This window comes from Marmota monax, unplaced genomic scaffold (genome assembly GCF_021218885.2).
Source record: "Marmota monax isolate L192 unplaced genomic scaffold, Marmota_monax_Labrador192_F-V1.1 WCK01_AAM20220418_F8-fsc00006, whole genome shotgun sequence".
NCBI lineage: Eukaryota > Metazoa > Chordata > Mammalia > Rodentia > Sciuridae > Marmota > Marmota monax.
In genome coordinates, this window is record NW_026693712.1 from 5,547,975 (window position 1) to 5,561,541 (window position 13,567).

At 39.4% G+C, this 13,567-nt stretch overlaps 1 protein-coding gene across 2 annotated transcripts in view; it reads left to right on the top strand.

Annotated features, from left to right (window-relative positions):
* The window catches only part of Ccdc192 (coiled-coil domain containing 192), a 200,760-nt gene extending 187,919 nt beyond the window's left edge, over positions 1-12,841 (top strand). For both annotated transcript variants that reach the window (XM_046460444.2, XM_058584214.1), the window contains one exon: positions 12,332-12,841. In XM_046460444.2, the coding sequence (XP_046316400.1) occupies positions 12,332-12,612 (281 nt within the window). In that variant the 3' untranslated portion in view covers positions 12,613-12,841. The remainder of the gene's footprint in view (positions 1-12,331) is intronic.
* The last annotated feature ends 726 nt before the right edge of the window (positions 12,842-13,567 follow it).

Consider the following 13,567-nt stretch of genomic DNA (forward strand, 5'->3'; position numbering starts at 1 on the left):
AATTTTGAGACAAGGTCTTGCTAAATTGCTGAGGCTGCCCTTGAACTAGCAATTCTCCTGCCTCAGCCTCCCACGCAGCTGAGGTTACAAACATGTACCATTATGTTAGCTCTGTAAAACTTTTCTTGTTATAACTTGATTATCTCAGGTATTTTGTTCCAGTAATAAGATAGCTGATGAACACTCCCCACCTCCCACAGGGATGTTTTGAATTTACTCTTTTCCCTCTGAAGGTTTGATAATTTTTAGCCTATGAAATAGACTGGCAACAGATTAACAGAAAAAAATATCAAATTTATTAATATGCAGAAACATGAGAGCCATACACAAAGCATGAGGCTCAAGGGAGAGCTAGGGTGTTGGAGCTTTTATAGAGTTAAACAAATACATATGGGCTTAGGCTTTGGGGGGAAAGAAGTGGCATCTGGCTATGAAGGCTGAGGAGGGCAGGTGAATCTTCCAGGTAAAAGCTACCTGTGGGAGTCTCTGCGCAGGCCAAGTGTCCGACTCCCAATCTCTTCTTCCTCTGGAAAGATCTTCTCTAAGCAGAAATGAGGATAAAAAATAGAAAAGTCTGTTTACATTAAGTGGATGTTTACTTTACTAATATATATTTCCTTCATGGATGTAAATTATTTTACAAAAGGACATCCTTTCTGAGTTAACCCTGTTTCTCTGAATAACCATCTTGAAATATGCCAAAGAAATATATTTCTGATGGGCATGTTCTGGGGTCCCACAGCAGCCCATTCTAGTTTTTGGCATCATTTTGATACATTATCACTTGCTATTCCACACAGGCACCACCCACCACTCTTCCTTGTGCTGGCACCAAGGTATTCATGCTTGTTTCTGATATGTTTTTATTGGTATTCTGGAGCATATGCATATCAGCTGAATCCAGCAAACCCTAAGCAGAAGGCCCAAGCTTCAGATCTTCAGAAGGGATTCACTTACTCCCCGAGTGGTGGAAGTAGTTCTTCAACCTTTGTGGATGCTGGAGAGTACCCGTGCCTCCACGTGAGGTGTGACCCTCCTGTCCTCTCCCTCCATTCACCCTCTCTTTCCATCCATTTCTCATGGAAAAATGAGACTTCTCTGCAGACCAGCTTAAAAGGAAATGTATCCGTTCCTCCACTAAAACAGAAACGGAAGCAAAAACAACAAACCCTCAAACACTCATTTTCTCTGGATGTTCTGGAGATAATTTAGCCAAGTTAGAACTGGCAAGATGTTTCTGGGATATAAGCTAATTAAACAAGGGGAGGGGCTGTGAGGACCATGGGTGTGTTTAGTCAGCTACTAACATTTACAGGCAGAGCCTTGTCAAGTAGCCAGAGAGGCTTGCAGAGTAGAATGGATGTGATCTCTCTCCTCCAGCTTGGTACTGTAGCCTTGTTAAGAAGAGGCGTGCCTGGATTTCTGGCCTACCCTTTAGGATTTAGCCAAAGGTTGGTTTATAATGCCTCTTGTAAGTCAGCAGAAATTCAATTGTACAAAGTTGGCTGATTATCAGAATTACTAGGGGAAGTCCAGTAAGGTAATGCCCGCACACACCCTCAATTCCAGCCATTCAGGAGGCTGAGGCAGAAGGGTTGAAAGTTTGAGGCCATTCTGAGTGAGTTAGGGAGACTCAAAATAAAGTAAAAAAAGGGGGCACGGGGTGGGGATATGGCTCAGTGATAAAATGTTTTCCTAGCAGTCCTGGATTCAATCCCCAGTACTGCAGCAACAACAAAAGAATTATCCGGGAATTTTTATGAATATATGGATTCCTGGGCATTTTTCTACATTTATCAGAGGCAAGGCCTTGGGTTCCCCATATTGTCAAAGCCTCCCAGGGGCCAGGTTTGAAGTACCATGTTTATAGCTTATAGAACATAGATCTGGAACAAGTCTAGGGCATCCCTACTCTAACTTTTGCATTTTTTATCCAAAAAACATAAACTCAAGAGATGTTACATGCATTGTTATGCAATCACAACAGTTGTTTATTATTATTGTTGTTGTTATTATTTTAATGCAGTAATGAAAAGCTTTGTTTGAAGAAAAAAACATTCCCAGAGGGAAACCTAGGTATCATCCTAATGATACACCAATTGATTGACCCTTTCTATGGTGATTTTGAATTATATTTGCACTTAATTTTCATACATTTATTCACTTGACAAATAAATACTTGTTTTAGTCAGCTCTTTCACTGCTGCAACTGAAAGACCTGACCAGAATAACTGTAGAGGAGGAAAGGTTTATTTAGCAATTCATGGTTTGAAAGGTCTCGATCCATAGACAGCTGGCTCCATTCCTTGAAGTGATGCAGGACATGATAGTGGAAGAGTGTAGCAGAGTGAAACAGCTCACATGGTGATCAGGAAGCAGAAAGAGACTGGCCAGATACAAATATATACCCAAAGCCATGCCCCAATTCCCACCTCCTCCACCCACATCCTACCACTTCAGTTACCACTCAGTTAATCCCTATCAGAGGATTAATTCACTGATTGGGTTAAAACTCTCACAATCCAGTCATTTCGCTTCTGAACCTTCTTGCATTGTCTCACATGTGAGCTTTTGGGAGACACCTCACATCCAAACTATAACAGTACTACTATACTCCATGTGCTAGTTTAGGCACAGGGGATATAGTACCAAACAAAACATTCAAGTAGCTTTGCCTTCATGGGGGTAAAAGTACAAACAAGACAAAAATAAAATATAAAAGGGGTCAAATATAGTATCTCAGTAAACTTAAAGCAGGAAACAGGGATTTAAAGTGTTCATCCATGGGGGATGGGTTGAAACTGTAAGTAGGATAGCCAGGGAAGATTTCATTGTATGAAGGTAGCTTTGGAAAGTGATGACCCGAAGGAATTGAGGCACCTAACCATATATGCAACAGGAGTATAACTAACTGTCCAGGCAGAGAAAATAACAAATGTAAAGCTCTGGGTCAGGAACATGCTTCGTTATGAATAGTAATAAGGGTGGTGGCAATGTAGCAAAGTAAATGCTAGATTTGCTCTAAAGAGGAGGAATAGGAGACGTGTCAGGGAGGTAAAGGGGAACCCAGACCAAACAGAGTCTTGAAGGTCATTGTAAGCATTTGGGGTTTTAGTCTGTTTGAGATGAAAAGTCATTGAAGGGTATTAGGAAAAAAGTATCAAGGCCTAACTTATATTATAATGGGAATTGTCTGTATAAGAATTGAAACCAAACCAAAGTAGCAGAGAAAAGATGAACAGATATGAAGATATTGCAAAACTTCAACTCTATATATGGGGAATTAGTATTCAATAAATGAAAAGCATGGACATTGAGTTGATTACATGCCTCTGAATATGCATAAGAAGGAAGATATAAATCTGTAGTTCCCACTGGGCATTCGCTGGAGTTCCATATGACTCAGGAGGCTGAGGAGGATCTCAAGTTCAAAGCCAGCCTCCGAAACTTAGCTGAGGCTGAGGTTCTAAGCAACTTAGTAAAGCCTTGTTTCAAAAAATAAGGACTGGGGGATACAGCTGAGTTATATATAGGGATGTTTTAAATTTAGTGGTAAAGTGTCCTGGTTCAATCCCCAGTACCAAATAATAATAATATTCTGCAGTTCCCTTGGTCTGTTTAGCTCTTGCACGTCTTGCAGAGAAAGCCATCTAACTGCCACTTGAACTTAAATGATACTTGCAGTTTTAGATGAGTGCTTTTCATCCTACATGGTAACCTCACCACTAACCAAGTCCTCAAAGTGTCCAAACATCAGTGAGACCTCTCACTCTGGTTCTGGAGACTATATTATACTGCTATTCTCTGAATGTTTATGTCCCTCTAAAATTTATCTGAAATCTAATCAACAATGTGTTGCTATTAAGAGGTGCCGCCTTTAGGATGTGAGTAGGTCATGAGGACAGACCTCTCCTGAATAGGATCATTGTCCTTCTAAAAGAGGTTTGAGGGAGCCTGTTAGCCTTCCTACCAGGTAAGGACAGCTAGAAGGTGCCATCTACGAGGGGTGGATCCCCACCAGACATTGAGCCTGCTAGCACCATTGTTTGGACTTCTCAGACTCAGGAACTGTGAGAATAAGTTTCTGTGGTGAGAATAAGTTTCTTTTGTTTATAAATTACCCAGTCTACAATGTTTTGTTATAGCAGCCTGAGGCCGGTGGATGCTACATCTGCTTGAGACCCCGAAGAATGTTAAGCAATACTGCTTCCCTCACAATCTCTCTTGCCCTGACTTTTCCTAAGTGTTTTCTTTTCCTTGGGTATTCTAGAGGTTCTCTGATCTGCTGCTTTCAGGAGCTCTAAGCATCATGTCCTCAGGGCTGTAACTTTTCTATTATGATATGGACTAAGTATTTGTTCCCTTCCAAGATATTTATGAAAACAAACAGATATTTTTAAGCTCATAGGTTTGATATTTTAAGCTAGAAACATAAATTCTATCTAGTTTGCAACTGCATTTCACATTATTCCTCTAAAACATAATCCTGTTATAAAACTGATTGTCATTATACTATGATATCAAAAATTTCTAACAAACATCACACTACATTTTTTAAGTGACAAAGCTTATTTATCAACCAAATCCATTCTTGTAGTGTTGTATGTTGTTGTTGTTGTTTTTTTTCCCAAGCCAATTAACACATGCCAACTTTATGTGTTCTAAGTATTTACAACAATAGTGAAAGGAAATTGAAGTTGAAGTCAGTCACTTGGCACTATAGAGACTGGTCTTATTGTACAAATAAAAACATTGAAGAGGGAGGATGGAGAAAAACTTCAATACATAATACTAGTTTGAGTTTCAGGAGGCAAATTATTGGGACTACAAGCATACAAAACAAATAAGTGAATCATCTAATTCAGAGAACTACCTTTAGCCAAAAAAGGTCCATTGAGAAGGACAGAAAACCAGGAAGATTTGTGTTGTTTTATTTGTTATTCAAGCGGGGAGGGATGTATTTATAAGGATGTGCCAACTTGCAAGCCCAAGTGTGACAAGAGATGAAGCTGGACTTCCTGGTGGTTGTTGATAATATACACAGCTTTCAAAAGCAGCATGAAGTGAGTCAGAGTGATGGACATTTGTACAGAGGAGGCTGATGGAGCCTTAGGCCAAATAATAATCCTGGGTGGCTCTGGTGGAATGAGGTATGTAATCACCTCACCGGTAAGAGTCTTTAGTATTGAGTAAACACTTGGCAGCCTTGGTCATCCGCTTGAAAGGCAGAGAGAAAAGTAAACTTTCAGGAGTGAGTACCCAGCAGAGGTGTTTGTGTAGGCTAATTGTGAATGTCCTTTAGGGCCTCACTTAGGGCAGCCTCTCCCATGCCCCATGGTGGAGCTTACCACTGCAGGGGCCAATGTTGCAGCTTATTCTCTGTGTCCAGGGGCCTGATCATTAATTACTGCATGAATGAATGAACCAAAGGATGTCTGTGGAGGAGACTCACAATCAGGGCACATGTGTTTTTCCTATTCCTTGAGGTATTTGATTCAGAAGCTAGACCAATGGCTTTCAGGATTTCTTTGCTCAGTGCACACTTTTGTGTGGCACTGGTACAGGGATCTTTACAAAGAAGTATTTAGAAAATCTAAAAATTTCCCTTCCTGCCATTCCCTGGGTCACCTTTCAACACTATATCACTGCCTATAGAAAGCTATTAACTTCCTCAACTCACAAAGTAATGTTTTCACGTGTTCTGGGTCTTTTGACCAAATGTGATACCATGTGTTCTTTTTCTTATTAGCAACAGGTTGCTCCCTACTCTCCTTCACATCTGTCCATCAGCTTTCTACCTGTTAGTTGTCTCTATAACAGCTGGCCCCTGCAATGATGACAAAAATGCAGATTTTATCCATTGACTACAACTTGACAACCAATATATAAAGTGCACGAGGGATCCCAGTGACTAAGAGTAACTTGATTAGAAAAGCATCATAGAGATGTTGTAGAAATAATTCCTGTACTGGGTGGCAGGCAAGACCTGATTGTCCCCAAAATGCACTCCAACTCTCAGATGCTAAGCTACTCCTCAAACTACAATTACCTCTGCTATTACAATGATCTCTGCTATTAGTTGTTAGTAATAATTTTTTATCTAATTCTCATGTGGCACTTTGCTACGAACATAAAGGTTTTGAGGTTATAGAGAATGGGAAACTAGAAATGGCCAAAGGCAAATGTTGCAATTTCTTCTGGGCCTTTGGTCTTTCAAGGCTGTTATAGAAAAGTGAGCATGGCCTGGTCCATCTGCAAGCTGAATAGTCCTATTGTCTGTCCTCTTCTTAAATTTTTTAAACCTCCTCAATTTCTAGTACCTGTTTCTTGTATCCCCTTTGCTATGACCCTAAACTCTTATTCTCCTCATTCTCACAACTGTCTCTCTCTCTCTCTCTCTCTCTCTCTCTCTCTCTCTGCTTGTGGGGGAACCTAGGGCTTTGTGCATGCTAGGCAAGTGCTTTACCACTCAGCTACATCCTCAGCTTTAACATCTAGTTAATGTGCAGGCAGATAGAAGGGAAATAATGAAAAATCATGTATGCATATAAAAAAATCTCTGTAAGTATGACAAGTTCACATCCTGATTGTGGCTAATCATTTCTCTCACAGGTCTAAGGGCCTTTCTTATGTCTGGGTCTTCTGAAGCCTCTGGGTATAGGGTTAAATCTGAGTGTACCTAGTCAGATGGCAGGACCTCTATGTTCAGGCAGCCACCACGTGGTAACACTATCTGAGCTGCCAGGGAAAGTCCAGGGAAGACTGTAGGCCTTTGAGTTTTGGGCCTTGTGAGCTGTCAGAACTTCAGGGACATATGTGCCTTCTTATTTCAAAGGAGAGAGACCCAATGATGGAGGAGCAGAGTGACAGTTGATGACAGAGTTCTAAAAACTCATTGGGGTTGAGAGAATTTCCAACACATATAGGATGGGACACACTTGGAGTCTCCCACTTTGTTAAAGAGTTTAAAACACTTGGTTATTTGTAATATATCACAAATAGAACAGAAGTGTGCAAAGAGATCATTGAGAGTAAAATGTTCTTGGGTAAGAAATTTCCTTTCTGGCATACATACTCCTTAGCTTATCTCTTAATCAGAATTTTTATTAGGACACTTGAAAACTAATACAGTGGGAATCAAAAACCTCATGCCATCTCTCCTGTTTCCAACTTTTCCAATTGTTTTCTCCCTGTGCCATGGACTGAATTATGGCCTTACCCAAATGCATATGTTGAAGCCCTGACCTGCAATGTGATGGCATTTGGAGATGGGGCCTGTAGAAGGTAAAAAGGGTCTTATAAGGTCATAAGGGCAGGGCCTTCATGATGTAATTAGTGTTCTTACTAGAAAAGACACTATTGAGCTTTCAGTTTCTCTGTCTTTCTGCCATGTGAAGACATGGAGAGAAGGCAGCTGTCTACAAGCCAAACAGTTTGCACCAGAACCCAACCATCCTTACAGCCTGACCTGGGACTTTCTGCCTCCAGAACTGTGGTTAATCAATGTCTCTTGTCTGAGTCCCTCAGTATGTGATATTTTCTTATAGCATCCCAGGCTGATTAATAGCCCTTGCCTCTCCTCTCATTTTTTGCTACCTTCTCCCTCTGCCACTCTTCAACAGAGAATGTGGACCTGGTGTCTACATTGCCTAACCTTTTATTTTTAAATTTACTTATTTATTTACTCTAATTAGGTATATATGACAGCAGAATGCATTTTGATTCATTGTACACAATTGCAGCACAACTTTTCATTGCTCTGGTTGTACACGATGTAGCATTGCACCATATGTGCAGTCATACAGGTACCTGGGGTAATGATGTTCGTCTCATTCCACCATCTTTCCTGCCCTCATGCCCCATCCCCTCCCCTGCCTTTATCCCAAAGTTACTCCATTTTTCGCATGCCTACCCCTCATTATGGATCAGCATCCACTTATCAGAGAGAACATTCGGCCTTTGGTTTGGGGGGTTTGGCTTAATTCACTTAGCATGATATTCTCCAACTTCATCCATTTACCTGCAAATACTTTTATTCTCTTTTATTGCTGAGTAATTTCATTGTATATATATACCACAGTTTCTTTATCCATCCATCTGCTGAAGAGCATCTAGGTTGGTTCCACAGTTTAGCTATTGTGAATTGTGCTGCTATAAACATTGATGTGGCTACATTACCACAATATGCTGTTTTTAAGTCCTTTGGGTATAGACCAAGGAGTGGGATAGCTGGGTCAAACGGTGGTTCCATTCCAAGTTTTCTAAAGAATCTCCATACTGCTTTCCAGATTGGTTGAAGCAATTTGCAGTCCCACCAGCAATGTATGAGTGTGTCTTTTCCCCACATCCTTGCCAACACTCATTGTTGTTTGTATTCTTGATAACTGCCATTCTGACAGGAGATGGAATCTTAGTTTAATTTGCATTTCTCCAATTACTAGAGATGTTGAATATTTTTCATATATTTGTTGATCAATCATATATCTTCTTCTGAGAAGGGTCTGTCCAGCTTCTTAGCCCATTTATTGATTGGGTTGGTTTGTGTTTTTTGTTTTGTGTTGTTTTGTATATCTGTTAAGTTTTTTGAGTTCTTTATATATCCTGGAGATTAGTGCTTTATCTAATATGAGTGTGACAAAAATTTGCTCCCAAAATGTAGGCTCTCTTTTTACCTCATTGATTGTTTCTTTTGCTGAGAGGAAGCCTTTTAGTTTCCCATTTGAATCCATCCCATTTATTGATTCTTGATTTTATTTCTTTCACTTTAGGAGTCTTATTGAGGAAGTGGGGGCCTAATCCGACATGATGAAGATTTGGACCTACTTTTTCTTCTGTTAGGCACAGGTCTCTGGTCTAATTCCTAGATCCTTGATCCATTTTGAATTGAGTTTTGTGCATGGTGAGAGATAAGGGTTTAGTTTCATGGCTGCATATGGATTTCCAGTTTTCCCAGCATCATTTGTGGAAGAAGTTATATTTTTGCCTATATTGCCTAATCTTAAGGTCTAATCTTAAGACCTCCCAGCTGTGTTCTGCTCCTTTATCATTAAAAAAAAAAGATGAATATCAAATCTACTGTAAGATTTTATCTCACCAGTCAGAATTGTGGTTATCAAGAATACAAAACAACAATGAGTGTTGGCAAGGATGTGGGGAAAAGACACACTCATACATTGCTGGTGGGACTGCAAATTGCTTCAACCAATCTGGAAAGCAGCATGGAGATTCCTTAGAAAACTTGGAATGGAATCACTATTTGACCCAGCTATCCTACTCCTCGGTCTATACCCAAAGGACTTAAAAACAGCATATTGTGGTAATGTAGCCACATCAATGTTTATAGCAGCTCAATTCACAATAGCTAAGCTGTGGAACCAACCTAGATGCTCTTCAGTAGATGGATGGATAAAGAAACTGTGGTATATATACACAATAAAATATTACTCAGCAATAAAAGAGAATAAAAGTATTTGCAGGTAAATGGATGAAGTTGGAGAATATCATGCTAAGTGAATTAAGCCAATCCCAAAAAAACAAAGGCCGAATGTTCTCTCTGATAAGTGGATGCTGATCCACAGTGAGGGGTGGGCATAGGAAAAATGGAGTAACTTTGGGTAAAAGGGAGGAGGGGAGGGGGCATGGGGGCAGGAAAGATGGTGGTATATATGCCATCATATATACCTAATTATAATTAATTAATTAATTAATTTGAAAAAGATGAACAAAGTATTCTACCTATCTTGCCTTATCTAAAAGAAAAATAAAAGGAAAAAAAGGCCAAATGTCATTACACATATAAGTTAATGACAACGTCCTGAAAGGAGACAAAAAGCTAGAGAAAGAAAAACTTGAAGGCAAGTGCAAAGAAATGACAAAAGCTGGCAAACAGACACATTCAAGGAGAGCAGCTCCTGATACACCCTCTCCATCGCTGAACTGCTCCAAGATCCAGCCTTCCTCCTCCTGCCATTCCTCTCCACAGCATCTCCCCATCATCACCTTGCTGCAAAATTTATCATTTTTTCTTTCTACTCCTGATGAAACTTATTTCAGTCCATGAAACCCCATATTCTCAAGCTTAGATTTACATGGGTCACAGAAAAACAATCTGTGGTTGAGAACCAGCAACCCTCCCTCCCAATAAACATCTGTGCAGGTTAACTAGATCTGTGTGTCTACAAGTAACATGTCCCTCTGGGCTAGGGGAGTATTCTTTCAAAAGGAAATGCCAGCCAGGCGCAGTGATGCACTCCTGTAATCCCAGCAACTAGAGAGGCTGAGGCAGGAGGATCATGAGTTCAAAGCCAGCCTCAGCAGAATAGAAGGCACTTTGCAACTCGGAGAGACCCTGTCTGTAAATAAAATATATATTTTTAAAAGAGGCTGGGGATGTGGCTCAGGGATTAAGCTCCCCTGGGTTCAATTCCTGATACCAAATAAAAAAAAGCAAATGCTAGCCCAGGACTATCAAACAGGAATATAATGAGTGCTACAAATGCAAACCACACATTTTAAAGTTTCTAATAGCCACATTTTCAAAAAGTTAGAACATGTGAGTGAAGAAGTTTCATTAATCTATCTCATTTAACACAATATATCTAAAACGTTGTTAGTTTAATACATGAACAACACAAAAAATTTAAAAGATACTTCTCAGTTTTTTTCTTTCAAACTAGATCTTCTAAATCAAATATGGATTTTACATTTATAGTACATCTTTATTCAGACTAGCCACATTCAGTAGCTTAATGTGGCTACCGTAGTGATAGCACAGCTCTGGCCAGGTGAAAGAAAAGGTGAGGGAGGCCCTGGCATATCAGCAGACAAGGAAAATCCCCCACCATATAGACTCCCTCTCCCACCCTGGAAAGCACATGCCTATTGCAAAGGCAATGAACTAAACACTCCTTTGACGTTTGAGATTTTTTTTTTTCATTTCTCTCTAAGAAAGTTACTCAAACCACTATCTCCTCAATATAGCATTAGAATTTCATATAATCAGAACAAAATTTTCCCTCAAGTCATCTTAAATTTAGAAATTGTTAATAATTTCTAAGAGCAGAGAATGGCCTGATGTCTCCTCTTATCATTTTTGGGCAACCAAAAGGACTCTGCAGACTGTGTTATGTAATGCTCAAGCTTCTTTTAGTGAATCCCTGAGAAAGTGATGACAGCCCATTAGTTTTATTTGCTGAGGAAGCAAGCACCACCCAACAAAAATGCCCCATTTTTATCAGGTACATGGGTATATGACAGTAGCAGGCTTCTGTATTTGGGACTGAGAGTAGTGTTTCTCCCAGGTGTAGCTCTGGGAATTGTTTTCACTGGACTGGAGTAAATATTAGACCTTCAATTATAGCAATCAAGTGTCAAAGTCTTATGTCAGGTTTATTCATATGATAGGGTTCCATTGCTTCTAAAGTGATACCCAAGCTCTTGACATCCTTTGAATGTTTTCCCAAAGGAATTTAATAGTATAAATTTCAAAAGAAGAGTGATAATGAGGGATGGTACTGCTTAGGTCTAATAAGATGGGGTTCATTTTGAGGAGCAAATTTTTTGGAAGGGCTACTGAGACTTGTTTTGCAGAACACCCTGCGGACAATCACTAATCTTTTATCTCTTTCTTAGAGCCTCTCTTAAACTTCTTATTCTTATCTTTATTATCTTTAGTATTATCAGATCTTATCTTTATTTGAGGGGTTAGCTGATAGAAATTGATAACAGGTAAGATTTTTTATGTCCAGGGGAATTTTCTATTTTAAATGCCATAAAGCCTTCAGAAATGAAAGAATTGAATATCTGTGGGATTTACCATGCAAACAGAGTTTCCTGGATTACCTCAAACTGGACCCCTGCCAACTCTAAAGCTGACTTGGGTTGAGAGTCTAGTCTTTTCTCATTATCATTTTCCCCAGAAGGGACAATGGCAAGTTGTTTTGTTTTCAGTTGAATAAAACTTTAATTTGAAGCATATTTCTACTTGATTGTAGCTCTTGTGAAAGGTTTTTAGGGAAAAGGATAACATGAAACTTAGGATTTTCAAGGATGGCTCATTCCCATGGTTAGTTGAAAATAAATGCATATGAATTAAAAAAAAATTAAAAAAAACTTTGCAAGTATGATCCTCCTTACTCTCAAGAGGCTTCCAAGTTTTTTCACAAGCACCCGAAATTGGTCCCTTCCATCCTCAAACTCTCTGGCCAGATGACACAACATCTGTGTTCTCTTTTGAGAACGTGAGAAATGAAGTTTTTTCATGTTTCCTGTCTTTGAATTCTAGAAGCTCCAGTTAAAACTGCTCACACTTTCCTTTTCTTGTTTGCTCTAGAAGACAACTTGTCAGAAGAAGAGTTCTGTGGTGGTCTCCCTCCTATGGAAGAGAGTGATAGGAAAATTAGCCTCATCATGGAACTGTCGACCCAGCTTTCCTTTCAGACAGAGAAGATCACTGAGTTGGAAGAAGAGTTGGAGGAGAAGGAAAGGATAATTCAGCAGCTGGAAGACAAATGGGAGCCCCATGTTTCCCAAAAGGAGGAAAACTCTTCAGAATGTTTAGAAGAAACCCCAATTTTCTTTAATCATAGCATCCCTCCTATGGTCTCTGATTAGGATAAAGAAAAACAATAAAAGTTTATTAAGTATCCTCAAGGTAAAGTCCAGAACCCAAGTAGTCTCCTCACTGACAAATTCAAGTTCAAGTTCATGGTTCCTATAATGTTCATATTAGAAAAAAAACAAAACAAAAAAGGTTTATTCAGAAACAAACACTAAATATTTCCTCTGCAGACAGTAGTAGTCACATAATCCACAGAGCTATAGAATACTATCCTTTTAGACATTCCTAGTAACAAAACTAGACAAGTGGTGAAAGAATTTAGCATTATCTTCTTACCAAATATTTGTCACACTGCAAGGAAGGGTGGCACCCATCCTGTCCTGGTGTGTAGCTCTGTTGTGAACAGAAAGTTGTCATGGAGAGCCAACTTCAGCTGGAGGTGTTTGAGTGCTGAGGAACAGAACCTTTGCTAACAGAGTTGGTAGCCCCCAGGTATGTGCTTTATGTCCTCTGAAGTTTATTTCTTTATGGTATACATTTTATTAACATTAACAAATAGTAGAAATAAAATAAACCTAAAGCATTTTAAAAAAAAATAGATGAATCAGAGCCATAGTCCTTTGGGAAAAGCATTCTGGGACAGCATCTCCCTGGAAAAACACACAATACTGATTTTTCCCTTAGGAAAAAGGACTAAGACCAAAGCAAAATACACTTTTCTATTATGATTGTACCACGTCGTTGTGAGCAGCACAAAATAATAGCAAGAAAAATAGAGCATGGGCAAAGGAAAGCTACCCTGTGATTAACAGGTTAGAGGGATCATATCATAGTCCTTTTCCATCCATTCCATTCAAATGAACTATTTCCCACCCAAGGGGAGCAACTAGACATTAACATTGAGAAAGATATTAGTACTTGATTCTTACCATTCTTACTCAAGCAAACAAATATAGCTCTCTCACAAGTAGAACTGAACTGTTGCTTCTTCAATTTACCTATTAAACA